General features: G+C 36.7%; 1 protein-coding gene across 15 annotated transcripts in view; it reads right to left on the bottom strand.

The window, feature by feature from the left end:
• Nucleotides 1-3,719: 3,719 nt before the first annotated feature.
• Nucleotides 3,720-21,926, bottom strand: part of CPT1A (carnitine palmitoyltransferase 1A) — a 37,598-nt gene continuing 19,391 nt past the window's right edge. For all 15 annotated transcript variants that reach the window (XM_051803782.1, XM_051803773.1, XM_051803779.1 and 12 more), the window contains 12 exons: nt 21,489-21,596; nt 20,356-20,443; nt 17,618-17,813; nt 16,415-16,603; nt 15,278-15,383; nt 14,008-14,124; nt 13,052-13,216; nt 12,252-12,386; nt 11,445-11,597; nt 9,780-9,884; nt 8,265-8,357; nt 3,720-6,821 (listed from right to left, as the gene is read on the bottom strand). In XM_051803782.1, coding sequence (XP_051659742.1) covers nt 6,735-6,821; nt 8,265-8,357; nt 9,780-9,884; nt 11,445-11,597; nt 12,252-12,386; nt 13,052-13,216; nt 14,008-14,124; nt 15,278-15,383; nt 16,415-16,603; nt 17,618-17,813; nt 20,356-20,443; nt 21,489-21,596 — 1,542 coding nt within the window. In that variant the 3' untranslated portion in view covers nt 3,720-6,734. The remainder of the gene's footprint in view (nt 6,822-8,264; nt 8,358-9,779; nt 9,885-11,444; nt 11,598-12,251; nt 12,387-13,051; nt 13,217-14,007; nt 14,125-15,277; nt 15,384-16,414; nt 16,604-17,617; nt 17,814-20,355; nt 20,444-21,488; nt 21,597-21,926) is intronic.

The raw sequence follows: 21,926 nt of genomic DNA, 5'->3' as shown, positions 1-21,926 counted from the left end.
AGCAGCCACAGTGCTAACTTAGAATTTGGAGATTTCTTCAGATATTCTTTGGCCATCAACAAAGATGCAAGGACACACAGGTATTCCACACATGGATAGCCTGCATCAAGCAAGTGGGTTTGGTCCTGTGAGCCCCACAAGAAGTTTTATGCTGTGGACTTTTCAAGACAGTAATTGATCCAGCTTAGAAAATGTAACTTCCAACTACACAGAAAAACTGCTAGACATGGTAAGCAATGGGAAACTCCTCTCTTTTACAAAAGTACTTTCCCCATGGAGATTTAACAATAGAAGCTACAGTTTACTGCCGCAAATAAATTACTTTTTAACTCATTAGGACTATAAAATTGAAGCTGAAAATTGTGTCAGCTGTGGAAGTAAAGAACAGAAGTTAGTATCCTATTTGCACATTGTACAATTGTCTAATAGTTGCTAATACAGACAGTAATATGTAGAACCAAAGTGGGTGTATTTGTGACATGGTAATGTTTTTAATGAGCAAAATAACTACTCAACCATTTTAAAATATGGTTCATAACATGGACAAACCCCCCAGCAGTTGAAATCTTATGTTCACAGTGTATGCTATTTCTGACAATATAAACCAGAAATTTATTTCTGTATTTACTACTAAGTTTGTTCTAGTAGAAAATTTAGGACATGACTTCAAACATTATGTGGATCCCAAATACAAGTTTTAATGTGGCAATTTCCCACGTTTAAGTCACAAATAATCATGAATATATAACATTCCTATTTCACTTAATATTACTGGCATAATTTCAACATTTTCATTGACTGTTCCTTCAGGAGAGGAAATGTTTGAAGTTGGAAGACTGAAATTTTAATGCAGCATTGATACAGAAGAAAGAAAGTGGATACAATTTGAAGGCAGACAAGGTTGACTCCATATGTTCAGATTCTTCTGAAAGATTTAATTCCTTGTACTTTTCAAGATATTCATCACAGCTGTTGTTTCTACATGGATGTACTTCAACTTTTACCACTGTAATTTGATTTTCAATGTTAAGTGGATACTTAAAGCCATCTAACAAAGTCTCTCCTAGATTTACAGTGCACAAATTATTGTCTTGACTAGATGCCAATCCTACTCCAACAAAATTATTCATTACTGCAATTTCCAGTTAAAGTTTTCAGAACAGGACTATTTTGACTACATATTTCAGTTACGAGTCCACTGTTTATTACTGATCTTAAATGAAGCAATATCTGATTCTCTAAAGTCTTTGGCAGACTATCAAGTGGTTCATATTTGTTCTTTTTATCGAAGACAAATCTCCTATTTCAGTATTTTGAATAGTTTTTCTGTCTGAAAGTGAATGAAATATTCTTAACTAAACAACACACACATATATATAATACTGAAGATTACCCTAATTAACATGTAACTGAGAAACTTTAAAACAGAATGCTGGAAGAATTCTTTTGGGTTCTGAATCTAACTTTCAGAACATACAGGCCACCATACCAATTAAAAAAAAAGCTGCTTTTACCGTAAGAATGCATTCTTTGTAACTTTTAAACGCATTAACAGCATTCAGACTTGAATCAGAATTTCGCTATTTGGCTTTAGTAGTCAAAAAAACCCTCTATCATGTAGTACACTTAGCTGAAATAACACTGTTTTAAATTTGTGTCAGTATCATAGAATATCCTGAGTTGGAAGGGATCCACAGGGATCACCAAGTCCAATTCCTGGCCTTGCACAGGACAGCCCCAAGAATCACACCATGTGCCTGAGAGTGTTGTCCAAGCTTCTTGAACTCTGTCAGGCTTGGTGCTGTGACCACTTCCCTGGGGACATAGGGCATTAAGACCAAACCTTATCTGTACTCTCAATGTCACTATTGCCAGTTGCCAACAACACAAGCCAAAGCACCTCTACCCAGAGTAACACAAGGTCGCCACCAAAAAGACAGGCCAATATCCACCTGCGCTTTCATTATTACTATTTTTGGATTTAGGCTAAGGCAACACTGGGAGGGTCAAGGTCCCCATGGGCCCTGAACTAGGCCAGGATATGACAGCTCTTCAAAGATTCAGATCTCTCTGCCCATATGCATCAACCACTACTGGTCTAGGACCTGTGCAGCGAGGGATAGGGAGGGTTTGGATGCCCTCCCACTCCCCACCCTTCTGTCCAGAGCAGATGGGGAGGTGACAGGCCCTACCTGGGGCATCCCAGGCACTTCAGAGGGCACATCCTTGGTTGTACCCCGGGCAATTCACCTTCCCCCAGGTGGGCAGTGACAGCTGTGCACCAGAATGTTAACGGAGTGGGGTCCGTGCTGGAACGCCGTGTCCAGGCAGGGGCAATGGCAGAGTGCAGGCATGGCCTAAGAACCAGGGTGTGTTTGGGGGGACTTTTTTTGTTGCTGTTCCTTCTGTGTTTATTTAAATTCCCTTGGAAATTATCCCACATTGCAAGGAGTCAAAGATTAACCAGGACCCTGGTACCAAGTCAGAGGTTAATGTCCTAATCCATGTAGAAGTGCTATGCAACACTGGTGAGGCCACACTTGGAGCACTGTGTCCAGCTCTGCACTTCTCAGAATGAGAGCCATGGACAGGCTGCTCAGGGTCCAACGCAGGGCCAGGAAAATGAATAAGGAACAGGAGCATTTCTCCTATAGGGAGAGGGTGAGAGAGGTGGGACTGTGCAGCCTTGAGATAAGAAGTGGGTGCAAAGAATATGAAGCCAGGGTCTTTTCCACAGTGTTCAGTGATAGGACAAAACATTGAAACTCAGGAGTTTCCCTCTGAACATCCGGTAACACTTTCTCACTGTCAGCTTCACTGGCCTGTGGAGTTTCCATCCTTGGAGTTACTCAGAAAGTCATATGAATGTGGCCCTGGGCAACCAGCTGATTGCACCAGATAACCTCCAGAGGTGCCTTCCAACCTCAACCATTCTGTGAAAAAGTTGGCTCAAGTTGCTGCCCTTAAGAGTCCTTTCTACAAATCACTGTGTAAATCTTGGAATTGTTACCCTGATGCCATGAAGATTTCAGTGTTAGAAAACACACTAAACCCACCGGGCCACTACCTATGGCCACTTAAGAGATATTTTTCTTGAAAGCAGAAATTGAACCTGGACTTTACATTTTATGCATTAAATGTTTTCACTTTTAGGAAATATTATGTGTTTAAAAAAACAACATAGCAGCTAAAGACACCCAAAAGAATTTCAAGCTACCTCTCATCCATAAGGTGCTGCACAATTAATTCAAGAAGAAACCAGAATCAATTTTTTTGTTACAATCTTCAAGCCCATGGGCCCCAGGTCTGCAGCCAATGAAGTCAGGGAAAAACAAAACAAAAGAAAAAATATCCCTACTCTTCCTTCTCCCCTCTCAAAGGTTTCACCTAACAGTTGAAGGTTTTTTTATTCTAATGCTTTCATCTTGTACTTGCCACCCTGAAAAACAGGCAAAGGGAAGATGGGGAAAAAAATAAAAATCATCTAAAGTAAGACCTACATTGTTTCTTCTTTCTACTGAACCCAAAAAAGAGAATCCTTCATTAACACACTCCCTATTAACTAGCAAGACATGTTTAAATCATTGCTCAAACCAACTCAATAGTCTGTTACTACTGTTCCTAACTGGATTTAACAGCAATGATTTTGTCAGTCCAGAAACTGCAGCAAGGGAGCTGGGAAAAAGATACAAAAGATGTTAAACATTGCAGTAAACACAAAGTAGTGGTAATTGTGAAATTTTATTTCATTTTTTGAAGTCACAGAAGAAAGTAGAAAATAGAGACGAAGTGTTGGATGTAAATAACCAACAATAGACATAAAGTAACTAAACAAGATTAAAAAACCCCTCTAGCTTAAATTAATATATTTTACATGAGAAAACAATTGGTAGAAAGGCTGAATTAGAACCATGTTTTTCCAGGTCACGCACACACTTCTTCCCTAGTTCTTCAAAAGACTCAAGCCTTTAACGAATATTCAGTTGGGAACAGAATTAATCCTGAAGAATGGTACCTTCCAAATGGACTTAATGCTTTCCTAATTTCTGCTATGAAATAGCTGAGATAAATTTGAAAAATACACATTCTAGTTATTTCACAAATTCCTAATGCAATTCAATAAACAGAAAAATTTATTATCATCCAACCTCACTTTTACCACCAACTCAACCTCAACTTTTAGCTCTTAAATCACTAATTGAGAATCAATGATTCAAGGTTTTAGTAACAAATTAGTAATTTTACTGGAATATGAACATTTTCCTTTACAATAAAGTACACTGTACTAGAAAATTCATTCAAATCTAAGCAATTTCAGTTACATTCCTATGGCTTTGAGCAAAAAAAAACCCCAAGCAGTTTTACTGTATTTACACAATATTGAACATCATGATTTAAATTATTTATTAATAACCTACATTCACTGTGGATTTCTAAGATTTACATCCAAAAAGCATATTTTATTTACACGCTGCTGACATTTCAAAGAAAAAGAAATGAAATATTATCTGTTTAGGAATTATGATCTATTCCAAAATTTAAAAAGATACATTTAACAACACAAAACGTTTTAAACAGTTACAATAAACAGCTTTCTGTGCCAATTATAGTTACTCTCCAAGAATGTAAAATTGCATTGATAACTGCACTAACTACAATTAGACTAGAAACACTTAAAACCTGAGAGTCAAATCTAAACCTTTCTTTTTAAAAGAAAATCCTAAAAGCTATCATGCCCTAATGGTAATTTAAGCACAGATTGGTCAATTAAAAAAACCAGAAACAAAACACAACACAAACCCCCAAAACCCCCAGTGCATTATTTCTGCAGCTCCAAAAACAGATCACTGTAAAATTGTTGCAGTAGTTTGATAAATGCCAGGCCTGCCATCCACAGTAAGGCTTATTTCTAAGTGTCCTTTCCCACATACTGTACCCTAACCAAATAATGAGCATCTTTGATCAATTCCTGTGTGGATTCCTACATTTTTGTAAGCATGCAGTTGCTTAGGTATGCATCTTGGATCTTTGAGGGCTCCCACCTCATATTTTATTAGCTAGATCAGAGTAAAAATAAACGTGAGGAGGCATAGAAAGTTAGAAATACTGGCCAGAAAACATTCAGAGACTAATGAGAAGTTTTATATCCACTCCAAGGGCCTTTTAAACTCAGCACAGCTCTGGAGCACCATTCACTGTACTACTAACCACCATGTATCTTACATAAAATAATAAAAATAAAAAAATTGTGGTGTTAACAAGTACACTCTACTACACTGCAGGGATGTAAAAAGTTACCACACCTATAAAGCCTGTGGAAGAGAAGCATCATGCACAAAGTTACTCCATTTGGCAGCAGCCATTTTATTTCTGCACTTGGAAACACCATTGCTTCTTTTTCAGTGAAAGAGCTTTCCCCTCTCCCCTTGTATCCTTTAGAAACTACGTGATCAAGGGCATCTCCCAGGAAGGGTTTAAGAACTGCCATGATTCTCCCACTCTGGAGTTTTTTCCATGGCTTTAATAGTTTGCCCTTCTCATGCAGATGGTTGGCAATGTAGTAGTGGTCCTTCCAGGCTGAAAGGAGGCAAATTGCAATTGCCTATACAGACAACCTTGCTTTGTAGACTATCCAACACAGTACATTTAATTAAATTGACAATTCCTGGGACACAGAAACTCTTATTTCAAGTGACCATCAATACCATTCACCAACACAAACACGTGAGTATCTGTAAATCTGAAACAAAGTTAGTCCTGCACTTCATAGGAACTGATCTTTATATTTAAGATGGGAGCATTTAATTAGACTTTTAAACCAAACTGCACCATATGGCAACATATTCAAGTCTCCTTATGCCACATCATCCTAACTTGTAATTTGAAAACCAGATCTGCATTACTACTACTTCATTTCCTTCACCACTAAAACAGTGTAAAATCAACTCCCAGCATATGCTTTTTTCCTAGGTTAAGGATCTTTGTTTTTCTAAGGCACTTGCATGAACAAGCACACAGGTCCATTTATTTACACAGAAATAAGGTCAGTGTCGCAAACATGCCTGTAAGCAATCAAAAAATGTGATATCTGTTATTGAGGTGACACATTTTACTACCCAATGATTGGGTGGTTTTGTTTGTTTAGGTTTTTTTCAAAGAACATAAAATTTATACAACTTAGTGTGTTAAGGTGGGTTGCAGCAGGGATTTTTTTTGGTATGTTTTCCAAAATTTACCTCTTAAAAAAAAAAACCAAAAAAGGCAAACAGCCACAAGTTTTGTCACTCATTTACATAAAGCAGCAGATACACTGAAGAACATTCTGCTATTAATACATAGCAAATCTAACTCTTTCTAGTATTTAAGTCAGTGTGTTTTATCCCTTTGATTCTGGAAAGAAGTAAACTAATTTTAGAACAAAAAAGAGCAAGTGTATACAAATTAAGAGAAAACTGTAGAAGTTAGAATATACATGACTTCATGCATTAATACTACGCTTCATCCCTATAAACATACAAGATTTCAAAAGTCATCCTTTATGGAAATAAACTCTTCCAAACTACTAAAAAAAAAAAAAAGAAAAATTTAATACACTGCTAAAGTCTTAATAGATGTTTAAGAAGGTGTTGACCAGTTTCTTCGCCAGCTACTGTTTGACAGACCTCGCTCTAGTTCACTGTGCAGAAGAGTTCTCATCCCAACAAGAGGAGATTGCTTGGCACCAAGGAAGTGTTTCACTTTGTACAGTTTTTACCGAGGTTAAATAAACCCATGATGTCAACCATTGCTTTTTGGATGTTTTTTCCAAAACGATGAGAATCCTTAAAAACAAACAAACAAACAAACAAACCCCAAAATCAAATACTTCTACTGTCAATCAACAGTTATTTTTCAGGCAAAAGTAGAAACCTTTTAACATTTTGTAATTTTGGAGCTCATGGAATTTGGGCATGTATTTTACCATACAATACAATACAAATGTATTACTTTCCTACAGACAGAACTGAGATAATATCCTTTTGAAATCAGGCGCATGTGTAGGTTTCTGTTACTTTAAAATCACTGGGTTTTGATATTGCTTTTTATACAAGATTTTGCAAAAGCTAATTTTCAGAAAACAAAGGAATGTTCAGAGGAATGTTCAGAATGTGTATGACTAATGACCAAGAAACACACAAAAAAAAAAAAATCAGAAAAACATTTCTGAGTTTCTATCAAAATCATGAATCATCTGCTACTGAAAAAGTACATAAAGTATTGAAAATAAAAATAACAGTGTTCTAAGTGTAAACAAACTAGGAACTTGTTCTGTTTATTCTAAGTGCTAGATGAATGATACAAGAAATTAAGATTACAAATATAAATTCTCAGCTACATTTCAAGACCTACTACAAAGACCCTACTAATATCAAGGCCACACACATAAAATGCTTCCTTTTCTGTATGGACCTTTGACTTGACTAATAAGTGAAAAGAATACAGAGAAATTTAAAGCACAAGCCAACAGGTATCTGAAGAACAATTTCAATTATGAGAAAAACAAAGTTGTATTTCCTAATCTTTAATAATTAACCAGAGGCACCATGATCTCTCAGATAAATTTAGGTCAAAAGAGGAAAACTAGTTCAGCTATGTAACCCTGAACAAACTCAACATGTTCATTAAAGTCATAAAAATATAAAGGGGAAAGATGAATTGAATCTGACTCGGGGCAGGCTTCCACAATAGCAGGACACTAAATAGATGACATCTACTGTATTCTAATAACAGGTGTTATTCTAATAAATTTTGATGAATTATGTTTCTCAAGCACAGATTACAACTTATGGGCCAGCTTCTTTCAGTATTATTTAAACCACAAAGATTTAAATAGGGAGCATACATTTTACTCTGTCTCTACAACTGCAGCCAGAGACAAATCAAAGCAAAACTGTAATAACAAAAACCAAGACATGCCCATCTTACTGTTTATGGGACACATAAACAGTAAGTCATTTTACATGAGTTCCAGGGAACTACAAATGTGTAAACACATGCTTTCTTTATGCTTGAAAGTATTAGTGAAAGAGAATATGGTATTCTTGGTTCATGATTTATAGAAGTGGAGACAAAAAAACCCAGAAAAACAGCATATGTTGAGAAAGAAAAAACACATAACAATATGTTGCAAATTCTACCACAATTTTTTAGACAATGAATAGAACAGTTTTATAAGCAGACATCGAAACAGATTTATTAAACCATAGGAAAGGACTGACTCTTACCGTCTCAGAACAAGATATTTTGCTGGAGACATGGAAATGAATGGAATTTTCATCCAAGATAATGTAAGAAACACCATAACCATCATCAGCCACCTATGGGAAGAAAGAAGAGAAAAACAAGTTCTAAACTTCTTATTTTCCTTCCATTCCCGAATCAACTTATACATAATTAAAGAGTTCTTACTGTGTAGTTTTTAAAATCAGTTGCAATTTCTCCTCAAGCAAAACTCAAGATTCCATATTTAATGGATAATTTTTGAAGACTGATTTCCACTTGAGGAATAGTTCTAGTCTTATCTGAAGTGCATGAAATTAATATTTTCTGAATATTTGTCTGTAATATTTCCCTGCTTTGGTATTTTGAAATAAAATACTTGTTCAAGGAGTTTCTCTTATCAAGGTCTGGTCCTAAGCAGCTGCACAGTTTCAGTGCTTAAGCAGAAAGGAATAAAATAGTTCAGTTGTATACCTAAACATGGGATCATTCTGCCAATGTAAATAAATATGATACATAAATATGGAGTATAAAAGCCTTGTATTATGAAAACCTGCCCAAAGGCAAAGTCCTCTGACTCTACAGCAAATATATGATTCTGAACACCTGTATCATGAGCAGAGGTCTTGTCCAATTTCAACATTAGTAGCATTAACTGTCCCAAGTTTCAGTCTGATGTTATATTCAAAGTACGCCTAGTGAACACAAATTATCCTGCTGTCACCCTTCTTTGTCTCTTTCCTAACTCAAAGGATCACAACCTTCCAGCTCTTTGTTGCCACTGCTGCCAAGCAGCCTGACTGCCTTCTCATCGTTACTACTACAGGAATAAGTTCTACAGAATGCTTAAAAAAACCCCTAAACCCAAGAAGCTGATGCACTGAATCTCTGTGCTACTTCAGCAAACAAAAGCACAGTTCTTCTAAGAACACAAGAAGGGATTCAGGAAAATATAAGCAGGGTTATTTGGAAATGTAGACAACAGAAGGAAGGAAATTAAAGGAATAAAGAAATAGTAAGAAGGGATCAGTTAATGTACCTTTAGCAAAAACAAAAGGAAAAAAGTGCTAGAAATTCCTGTAGCCAAACCCTTATTCACATCTGGGGATTCTGAATACTGGCTTCATAATCTGCTGGAATAAGCCAGTTTCTCAAGAATAAGCATTTGTCACTGTAATGTGCTCACAGTGATGGACAGTCTGATGTACAGAAGCTCTGGGCACAGGTAATATGACAAAACCCCCATTTTCATCAGATCTCTCTGCCATGGAGCCCCATACCACATTTTGTAACTACATATTTCCTTAAGAACAATCCATTTTTGTAGCGGGATACCAAAAAAGGTGACACAAATTTTTCCGAGCACATCCAGATCACGGCAAAGCATTAAACACATGCATTTAAAAGTGTAAAGTTGCACCCTGATGTGCAATATTAGGGTATTACAGATCTGAAATTTTTAAACTGGCATATTGAAACTAAAAACTTTTTCAACAGGTACTTGTATTTAGCAAACATACCGGTCCAAACCCTCCACCAGAGGATAACATCTCAGGGTTCTTCTTTAGATCAATGTGTTGCTGTGGTGTCTGACTCGTTGACAGCCTCCAAGGTTCTGACAAAACCTTCATTAGATATGAAAGAGACGCAAACAAGTATAACACACTGTTTAAGAATATGCAACCTTCTCAAAAACTAGTTAAGATAAAGCACTCAATAAAGCAATATTAAGGATAACTCTAGTTCCCATTTCAACAGAATGAACAATTAAGAAGGTTAAAAGAAACAGGCAAACTTGTCCTGATATTAACATATGAGGTAGTGATGCCAATTCTTTAAAGAGAATAAAATAAAATTTGAATAGAAATGCTACTTCAAACAAGATTATCTGGTCCATAGCCTGGTAAATAATGCATAACAGGTCTTGTTTTAACAAGATCATTACTAGCCATATTCAATTCCCAGTAAGATACTACATCAAGTTAGAAGCTTGTAAAGTATCTAACAATACAGATGTATTTTCAAAGTCTGTGCAATATGTAGAAAGTTGTTTTATTCTTGACTTAGCCACCAGTCACATTTAGGAGAGCAAACAGGCAAATGTGAGTAGAGCAAACAGGTAAACATGAGTAGATTAATTTTGAGGCAAGTTGGAAGTCATTCATTATTAATCAGAGAAAAAAGGAATACGTGCAATGTAATTATTTTTATAAAACCCAATCTTAAAATCTAGTTTAAGTAATAAATTTGTCACGGAAATAAACTGTGACAGTAATGCCATATACAGCTCCTTTAGCTTATAATAACTTAAAGTGAATTTGTCACAGTTCCAAAAGAATGTTCTTGAGACAAAACACACAGCCTCTGTTGTGTTGCCTTGAAAATATGTAAAAACCACATGCAAACACTATTTTTTTTAATACTATATCTTTCTAGCAATACTTAATAACACTTAATAATACTTATTATCAGAGAATCACAGAATATGCTGAGGTGGAACAGACCCACAAGGACCATCGAGTCCAACTCCTGACCCTGCAAGGACATCCCCAAGAGTCACACCATGTGCCTAAAAGTGTTGTTCAAATGCTTCTTGAACTCTGTCAGGCTTGGTGCTGTGACCACTTCCCTGGGGAGCCTGTTCCAGTGCTCAGCCAAGGTCTGGGTGAAGAACCTATTCCTAATAACCAACCTAAACCTCCCCTGACACAACTTCAGGCCATTCCCTTGGGTCCTGTCACTGGTCACCACAGAGATCAGTACCTGGCCCTCCTTTTCCCCTCATGAGGAAGTTGTAGACTGCAGTGAGGTGTCCCCTGAGTCTCCCCTTCTCCAGGACGAACAAACTAAGCCACTCATACAGCTTCCCCTCAAGGCCCTTCACCATCTTTGGTGCCCTCCTTTGGACGCTCTCTTAATAGCTTTTTTTATATTGTGGTGCCCAAAACTGCACACAATATTCAAGGTGATTATACTACAAAGCTCGCTGAAATATAATAAATGTACACATAAAACAAAATGAAACTTACAATCTCTCAGCAGATGTGAAAAAATGCTACCTACAATGCTATCTTTTTTCTTAGAAAAAACAGAGCTCCGCAAGTACGTAAAGCAGATACAGCAAAACACTAATTAAACAAAGGATTTTTTACTGTAATGAATATTTATCAGTAAAAGTCACTTACTTCCTTAAGGAAAGGAGAATCCACCGCGAGGTACTTGGACACGACATAAAGGCAAAACAGATGGCGGTCAATGCCAGCACCAGTCATGGCGAGACGATATAAGAGCTGATGTTTGGCAGCAGCAAGCCGAAAGAATTTCAGCTTATTTTCATTCTAACAATGAAAAAAAAGGTTAAGAAAAATCAGTTAAGTGAACTGGGTTGAGCAACTACTTACTTCCTGTGAATGATTCTTGCTTCCCTCTCAGAAAGGAAAGTTTAACTGGTATGAAATTACTTGTTCTACAAATCTATGTTAGAGTTTTACAAGTCACAAAATTTTCACAAGTAATCACAGTTTCCTGAAGTTCAGGAACTATAACTAATGGTTAAGTTCTGTCATTCTCTTTTGGTGTGGCCTAGAATTTCTGCTGTATTGACAGAAAATGTGGACAATTACCTTACCTTCCTAAAAAAACAAAAGCATCACTACAAGAGTATAAAAACTATTTGAGGACTTACACAGTTGTCCAGTGGTAACTCATGTGCTTATGAATTACCACAGAATCATGGAATGACTGGGTTGGAAGGGACCTTAAAGATCATCTCATTTCAACCCTGCTGCTGTGGGCAAGGACACACTTCACTAGACCAGGTTGCTCAGAGCCCCATCCAGTCTGGGCTTGAACACTTCCAGGGATGGGCATCCACAACGTCTCTGGGCAGCCTGTTCCGTTGTCTCACCACCCTCACAGTAAATAATTTATTCCTAATATCCAATCTAAACCTACTCTCCCAATTGTATAAGGCAACAACACCATAGACTTACACTTTCAGTTGGGTCTTCCATGGCTTGAACAAATTTACATGACTCAACAGTACACGAACGAACAGTTTCAGTCCTGCCTTCTCTGAATAAGCGTGTCATAGAGGCTTCATATGTTAAAGAAAATTTTCCCATGTCCTTGAAAAAGGGAAAAATAAGAACTTAAAGGTTTAAGAATAAACCCCCCGCTTTCTTAATCAATAGTCCAAGCTATCCACACAGGATATGAACCATTCCACAAATTAAACTCAAGTTTTTAGTAGCTTACCATTAGCCCTCCGATCTGAATATAATAAAGGCAAAAATAAGATTAGCAGCATGATCTGATAAACGCTAATAGAACAATCAAACTAGCAAGGACTACTATTTGCAGTTTATACTCAATCTTTTTCAGTTTATAACAGAAGCTGAATGTTGCTATATTGGCCTTTCCTGAAAGCACGTTACAGAAAAGGTGAACTAGCAGAAGAAAACACAGTAGGTGTTTTTGTTAATCCTGTTATGGATTGTCCTATAACATTGTTTAGATTATAAACACAGCTACTAGAAGTTTCATATCTTCTTTCAAGTTCCAAAAGCCCAATGATAGACCAGCTAAGAAGAAGAGAAAAATCTCCACATGTCCTTGGAGCAGTCATTTCCAGCTAGTAATCCATTTAGGGTTTTTATCAATTTCCACTGAACGTCTTTAATAACCTTGCACAAGCAGCACGAGATTACTCTACCCAGTCACATGTTTCAATCACAAATATTTTTTACCCAATTTAATGAGATTCTGTAAGGCAGAAACAGTCTGTTCTTACCCGATAGTGAGCAAGCTGCAGGGCAAGTTGCACAAAGGCATCAGGGCTGGTTTTTGCTTTCTTTATTAGTCCTTTTCCAAAAGTTTCAAAGAAAAATGAACAGAAATCCACATCGTCTGCCAGAGCTACGGCAGTGCTCAGAGACCTCTCAATCACTTCTTGACACTTAAATAAAGAAACAAATAATTACACACACCTATATGCATACACTCATGCATTCAATGGCAAGTATTTTTAATTGATAAATAAGAAATGCTGCCTTTATGCATGTCAGGAACATCACTACCTAAATAATTTTCCTTTAGAGAAAGAAGAGAAGTTATTTTTGCCAGGAAGTTAAAATTCAAAAAGCTAATAAAAATGTTTTAAGCCACTGTACATCCAAACTAACACTTTAAAAAACACCAGCATTAAAACTGTTCGGATCACCAGAACATAAAAGAATGACCCACAGATATAGAATGGCAATAGCTGTATGACTTCCAAGCTGCCATACATGCCTAATTAAATACATCATCAACCATTATTTTTTTATTCAAAATTAAAATCAAAACAGGCAGTGGCAGTTTGTCCCAAACTCAGGTTAAAAAACCCCCAAACAAACCTTATTAGGCACATATACAGAATTTTGAACACAAAAAAAGACAGGTAGTTTCAGGGAACTATTAGATGAGTATTTGTTGTGACAACAGTAACGAAATCTCAGCAACTTACACTTAATTTTAATACAGTTATTATTTAAAATAGATAGCCACTTTTTTTTGATATATTGACAACCAAGAAAACTTGATGTTAAAAAACCCCTGACTTTATAAGTAAACTGAGTAATGCCTACACATCCTACAGGACTCATAGGAATTTATAGCTGATTTATAGGGTTACCAGTAATTACATAAATAATATGACTGCTTAGGAAAAGAGAAGCTTCTTCCTCAAACCACTCCTTCTGTACTTACTTCTTCTGGAATTTCCCACTGTAGTTTGGTGGGAATAGGAATATTTGGATTGGTATCTCCTTTGCAATGCCCATCTTCTGAATAGCCCAGTTCCAGATACTCAGTTGCCATCACATTCTGCAAAGAATGATAATTCTTCAGAATTGCAACACAATATGTAATGCTGTGGAATTAGGATTTCATTGTGAAATCAATATAACCTATTTTCAGTATACAGTGAAATACAATATACAAGCCATTTCCAAATACAGAAAACAACTGCAAATGAAGTCCTCAATTTTACCTCTTATTTTAAGGCATTTTTATTTGTGTTCTGAGTGGGAAGAACACCAGATATGCACCAAACACTTATTCAATTACACTGATGCATTTTGTTAATTGCTACTGAGTTAATCAAAATGTTTCAATTAAAAACCCACTAGAAGTAAAAAAATAAAAGTCTCTTTCATTGAGACAGTCTAAACTGTCAAGTCACTCTCAAATCAGTTTGATCTTCTTTTTTCCCTCCTTAGAAAGTGCAAGGAATTTTTTTTTTTGTTCTTACAGACATGAAAGTGCTTCTACAGTAAAACTAGGAAATTACTGGAGGGACCAGTTAGACCTGGGACCAATTTGCACAAATACATATGAAATCAGAACGAACTAATGTTTCTGAAATAGTTTTGATTGAGTCATGCAATTGTTTATGGGTTTAAGCTTCAAAAATAAAATAAAAAAAAAATCAAATAGGATTTCAAGTAATAAACTAAGCTCATGATGAACAGACATGACAAAGTGCATTTATTCCACTCATTGCTAATAAATACAAGAGATAATGTAAACAGCATATCAATCTGCAGCTGATCAAATAACAGGTTAGAGGAAAAGTTAAATTCTGTATAATTTCTTTAAATTTTGAAAATAAGTGTGAGATTTCTATAGCACAAGGAAGCTTAAGGGCTTCAGGAGCACGTATATATACAAATTACAATGCCATATCAAAGAGACGACAATCTATGGATTTAAAATATAAACATGTTAGATTGGAAGCTGTATCACTTTTCTATGAAGACATCTATGCTCACTAAAATGTTGCCCTTCAAAGGACAGCATCCTTTTAAGCAAGGGTTTGAGATATTTTTAAAATTCTACAGTTGCTACAGACATAGGCCCCTGATCACTCATCAGCAACATGAATGCAAGGGATTGAAAGTAATTGCTGATCTTCAGCACTGTTGCACAGACCATATCACATTATCTTCCACATTATCTTTTAGTACTAAACACCTACCTCCCACAGGTGTCCAACAATAGGAGCATCTGCCCAGGAGTGCTCTGCATTCAGACCCATTTTGCCATTCTTGAATATTATGAGAGTGAATGTTTTGTCAAACCACCTACAAAAGAAATCAGTATTTCCTTATGGTTTTGTACATTTCCAAAGCATTTTTATATTGTAACTTCATCTCTCTCCAAAATTCACATTAAAATGCATTAGTTCTCAACCTTTTTTTTTAAATAACATTTTATTTAAATAAATAGACCTAAATTTGAACCTCAAGAAGTTCAACAAGGCCAAATATGAGGCCCTGCACCTGGGTCAGGGCAATGCCCAGTATCAACAGGCTGAGGGATGAATGGATTGAGCAGCCCTGACAAGCAGGTCTTGGGGATATTAGTTGATGAAAAAGTCTACATGAGCTGGCAATGTGCACTTGCAGCCCAGAAAGACAATCACGTCCTGGTGTGCTTAAGAAGCAGCATGGTCAGCAGGTCAAAGGAAGTGATTCTCTTCCTCTACTCCACTCTGGTGAGACCCCATCTGGACCACTGCCTCCAGCTCTGGGGTCCCCAGCAAATACAGACAGAGACCTGTTAGAGTGGGTCAGAAGAATGTCATAAGAATGGTAAGAGCAGTGGAATACTTTCCCCATGAAGAAAGGCTGAGAGTTGGGGTTGTTCAGTCTGGAGAAGAGAAGGCTCTAGGAACACCTTGCAGCCTTTCAATATCTTTTATTTAGGGTTTAAAAGAAAAGCTAAGAAAGACTTTTTACCAGGGCTCCTAGCGGCAGGACACATGGCAACAGATATAAACTGAAAGAGGGTAAATTTCAATGCATCATAACCGAGGAATATTTTTTACAATGAGGTGGTGAGACACTGGAATGGGTTGTCCAGAGAAGTTGTGGATTTCTTGTCATTAGAAGTGTTCAGCATCAGGCTGGACTGGACTTTGAGCAATCTGATACAGTGAAAGATGTCCCTTCCCGTTCCAAGAGGAGTCGGAAACAGTTATTTTTGAAAATCCATTCCAACCCAAACAATTCTGTGAACTCTATGAAATTTATCAACTTTTAAGTCACTGATTCGCATGTATTAGCCAAATTCTAAAAAAGAGAAGGCATTTTCCACAGAAGCAATACTGCACCTGTCGTAACATCTGCCATGTATTAATGATTTTGCATATGCATCCAGTGACCTCTCTGGATCTTCTTTCTTGTACCCATGCTCGAGGTCATCCAATGTCACAAAGAAAGCTGCTTTCTCAACAGCATCTAAGGACTGTTTGTTCTTTCCACGGCTAAAATAAGCCTGACGAGCTTTAGCCCATGGTACTCTGTAAAAAAAACCATTGGTTTATAGCCAGATTACATAAACATGTGAATGTTTCATCACCCTGAAGATCACTGTGAGATTCCTCCTAGTTTTACAGAATTTGACACAATTACTTTCAATGCATTTAAGCTATATGAGCAGTGAAAAGTTCTGAAAATACTCATACAGTGTAATCCTAGGAACCAATTCAATTTATCACACACGTGCGAAGCTTAATCCTCAGAAATTCAACATTTCTACACATAATGAAAGCAATTAACAGATATTAATGCCCATTGTTACAACACCTAAAAAGTCTGGACTCTTATAAAAAAGTCAATAAATAAGTCCAACAAATCTGAAGCAAAAGAAGTCCTGAGCAATGTAATTTCTATATGGTTGCACCATGTTTACTTCTAAATTTATGTGATTTTCCCAATGAAAAAAAAAATCTGTTTGTTTTAAAGCAGAAAGTGAACAAATGGAAGTACTCCTAGTACACATAAGTATATTAAAATCCACAGCTCTTTCTCGTTTGTCCAGAAACAATTTGACAGAGTTTGCCACAATTTAGTTGCATTCAGTGATCTTATACCTAGAACCGAGTACATACTGCTTTATTGTGTAGGTGCAAGTCATGAAGTAACAGTTACTGAATTCTCATTCTCAATCAAAATTTTTAAGATATTCTTTAAAATGCCAATGAATCTCAGCGTAGACATAAAGCTATTGAACTCAAATAGTTCAATATGTGTAGCACTGTAAAGCTTTCAATTACCACTCTTTTGACTGCCACAATTAAACCAACTTCTCCAGATAAGTAATCCATATTACTTATTGTCACTGCAAAATTCCTTTAACTCCACATAGTTACAAATGACTGAAGCACTGTTACACATCAGCAATATACAAAATAAGTGACCAATGTGCAAGCAACTGACTGCAGACTATTCTAAAATTCCAAAGCCAGTACTCAGTTAGCATGTTATGCAACTATTTCTAAACACTAAATTTGTCTAAAAAATAACCACCATACCTATCTCCTGCAGTAAGAGCTGCAAGTTTCGCTTCACCAGCCTGAGGCTCTGAATCATCATCAAGAATTCTCTGCATCTGCTGTTCAATTTCTCGGGGTTTCAAGAGTCTGCCATCATGGTACAGCCACACTTTGAAGTAACGGCCCTTGTGATACACAACAATGTGTTTGCTGTCTTTCACATGCTGGAGAGTATCTAGAATTGCAATCACTTATGTGAAAACAAAGCTGAGATCTCAAAACACTAATGCACTAAATAACATCAAATGCCTGCTGCATGCTCTACTAGTTATTTCAGCATCCCATGTTATTTCATCACAAATATTCCTGCACAAAATAGTCAAATACCCAGATCTGGCAACCATTTGCACACATAGCACCACCAGTTTCCATGCTGGAGGCTAGTATTAAGCAACAAGACCTGCATTCTTCTATCTGAAAATTGAGCACTAGTAGTGTAGTCTGATAAAGCAGTCAGCAAAAGAACATGCTAGATGAATCTGAGGACAGGTACTTTTAAACCATCTCCATTGAAGTGCTAGACAACTCATGGTACAATCTGTGAAGAGTCTTAAGAGACCCAAAATTTAGTACCATAAGGTTTTGTTCACATTTACCCTGGTAGAGGCAGAGTGAACACTCCATATATGGTCAAAATGTTTAATGTTATGGATGTCAGTGAAGCAGAAAACTGAACCACAATTTTTTCCTCATTTTATTATTTATGTTGCTTAATTGGGATAAGCCAAAAGTTAGTCATGAAGGCATTGTATCAAATCACAGGTGAAGGTTTCCAAAACAGACAGAAAAAGCCTGTAACTGATGAAAACTGTTAACTGAATTCCTTCACTACCCCAAAGAACTGTTATATTCCTATGAATCTGAAAAGACCCATTATTGAGATGGTGAAGAAAGATGTCAAAAATAAAGGCTGAGCCTAAAAAATCACGATTCTGAGAGATCTGAGAAACAAGAGTTCATTACTTCAGCTGTTCTCAGTTAACCATCAGGTTTTGGTAGGTATGCTCAATCTACTTATCAGAAGCAGCACTGTGCTAATTGTGCCTCTGGCTATCCATGTTGCATTTCTGCCAACTACAGGTCTGATAGAAGCATCACTCCAAGTGTCAACTGCATTAATAGAATGGGCTGTGAATTGAGAAGATCCCCCTGATGGGGGCGGCTGGGAAAGCAGCAAAGCAATCAGCTAATGAGGTAAATTTTTCAGTAATCCCAACCTGAGTCAGGACACTGTAAGTATTTGTACCTGATGTGTCCATACTAAAAAAGACAACCTCATGAGTGTAAAAAGCAAAACTGAGATCACCAGTCATCTACATCAACAACTGACTTCACAACAGTTGTTAAGCCCTGGCACTTACCTTTAGACACCTTTACTTATATAGGTTTAAATACAGATTCATCCACCTGGAATACGCATTTGTTGCAAAACAAAAAAATCCTTTTGTTTTGCTAGTCCAAGAAACCATTTAGGTACATTTGAAGATGTACATAACATGTTGCATGGAATTCCTACTAAAAAATGGGAATGGAAAGACACAAAGGCCCTTTCCTTCTTAGAAGAAGTAGTTCATCCCATAGTATGTTTTGCTAAAAAACATGAAGATGAAACAACTGCTCAAGTGACAGAAAAAGATTTTACCATCAATTAATATGAAGTCATGTTATGGAATTTTTCCTTTTTTTCTTTAGGAACTGTAATATACATAGAAAAATTGAAATCAGGGGGCAAGAAATCAAGATACTCATGAGAATGTGAGAAAAATGTCCTTGTAACTCACATATTCATATAGAATGACAAAGTTGTTTGTCCTTTAGAAAAATAGAAACAGAAAATGGAAAAAGTGAAACAGAAAATGTGAAGTGCTTAGGAGAAAAATAAGCTAATTTTTATGATACTGACTGTAGGTTAATTTGAAAGACTTGAATCAGGAGAAACTGAGGAGAATCACTAAGACATACAGAATGTATTTTAATCAGGTGTTAGTTAGAATGAGCCACTTCTACACATTTATGCAAAACTCATTTTAAACTAAAAGAACACCAAATCCAAAGCTAAATGCGAACCATTTATACCTTTTATTTTATTGAGGATAGGGAAAGGGCAAGGGGTGCACTCTCAGTACCTGAAGTACTCTAAATAACAATAGCTCATACACTACAGATGTCCAATAGAGATTTAAAACCTTACTCGTCCATTTAAGCTACTAATTTGTGACAGGGAGTAATCACATCAGGGATGTGTTTGTCTTCACTTTGCAGATAAAGAAAGCTGAGGTACAGCTGGAAAAAAATTCCTCAATAAACTAGCAAAGGGCAGCAGCAGAACTGAGAGCAAAGTATTATCCAACACAAGCACCTACTGCTTTATCCACTACCCAATGCCACTTTTCCCCTTAATCCAACTTCAAACAGTACAGCAAATGTGGGACAAAGAATGGGCACATCCCTGTGTCTGTTTAGAAACTCTATTTTGAATTCTGTAGTTGAGTGGGAGTAACATGCTCAAAGACAGTTTGAAACGTAACAGCGAGTAACATACGAAAAACATCAATGCACTCTATAGCAATTCATTACTTCCTGATTCTTGGAATACAGTATTTGATGCATACTTGTGTCAGTCAGATCCTTATGTGGAAAAATGGGATTTTGGCAGAAAAGACCCCAAACCCTGAATTCCATTACAGTATTTATTTTCCTCGGCTGGCCTTGCTTACCTGATTCCTCTCCTGGGATACGGGAAGTATTAAACATCCTTTCCCACTGAGCTGAACAAAGTGGAACAGTAGATCCCATCAGAAGAATCTGTGACACAAATGTACATTAAAAAGTAATTTTGCATATACAATTAGAAAATTAAAAAAGCAAAGAAAATAACAAGGATCTGACTAAAGACAGGCTGCAGAATAATAAGATTTATAATACATCAACTCAGTTTTGGTTTTTTTCCTCCCTGTTCATCCTCTTTCCTTGAACTACACGTGGAAGATTCCAAGGACATTCCAGTAGTACTATTTTTTTTCCTTCCTACCAAAAGTTCGCTCTTCAAGAGGGATGACTGAAGCTAGCTAGCATCTGAAATCCAAAAAACCTCTCAATGGCTGGTCTGGATGCAAAATTTACATATGCAGCATTCATTACCCCTTAATTTCTTATTTTAAAACTATTTATAGCTGTGTAGGAACAAAAGTTCACATTTCTCAGATTTGTAGTTACATACAACTAATCACATCCTTGCCATGACCTTGAACAAAACTACTTAATTGTTTCCACAACACTTGTTCACTACAATACACAGCCCCTGGACATAATAGAAACTCAGGATGGGATTTACCTTGCCTATCTTTGCTACCTAGAAATTAGTGCAACACAGGATTTTATCACCATCTATGCTTAAGCTCCCACTGGCCCACTCTTGTCATCAAGAGGCCTCCAGTCCTTTGTCCCAAAACCTCATGTGCTCACACCACATGGTACCACAGACTTTTCATCCTTCGGTGACTCAAAAGTACCATTACAGGCTTAACACATACCAATAATATCAGTTATACAGAATATCTGACATAGGCAAATACAAGTCTCTATTTGTCTTTTGAGTAATGACGATGCTAACTTCAAATACTGTAATTACTTGGCGTGACAGAATCCTGTATTTTTGATAGTTGCTATTTTGTGCCTGCGTGTAATTGAAGAGATAACAAAGCTGACATGGGACCACAAAAATTAGTTACATCTTACATATAGTTCTAACAATAAGAATTTCTCTCCTCTCCCATTCTGAACAGTGATCAACTTGTCATTGGAAAGAGACTGGAAAGAGATCAAAAGCCATTTAAACTGATATACGTACTGGCTTGAGTTCTTGTCTGTCCAGTTTTTTCCGATAGAGCAGGATGGCATGGATAACATTACCAGCTCTAGCTGCCTGCAGGGTTGTGGGACGTAAAGAAAGGAAGTCCTGTGAAGTAGGTAAGAATCATAAGTTAATGATTACCTGACTTTATTTGAAAAACACCACTGACAGTACTTTTCATCCACATTCTTAAAAGTTTATTCTGGAAAATATATATAAGGCTTCAAAAGATATGGAATGCACTAATGCAGCGAGTTGATGACTTGAAACTTGAATTTGTTCAGCAGTCATTATCTTTGTAAACACATCAGTATTAAAACATACATGACAGCTGTTAATCATTCCAGCAGAAAAGACAATGCTATGTAAAACTTGATCCAAGACCATGTTTTTTCACTTCCTTTACAGACATTTGCATGTACGAGCACACATCTC

Source organism: Manacus candei, unplaced genomic scaffold, assembly GCF_025592945.1.
Source record: "Manacus candei isolate 608988 ecotype Guabito, Panama unplaced genomic scaffold, ASM2559294v1 h1tg000060l, whole genome shotgun sequence".
NCBI classification, from domain to species: Eukaryota; Metazoa; Chordata; class Aves; order Passeriformes; family Pipridae; genus Manacus; species Manacus candei.
The sequence above is the reverse complement of the archived record's forward strand: the minus strand, read 5'-3'. Positions and strand labels throughout refer to the sequence as shown.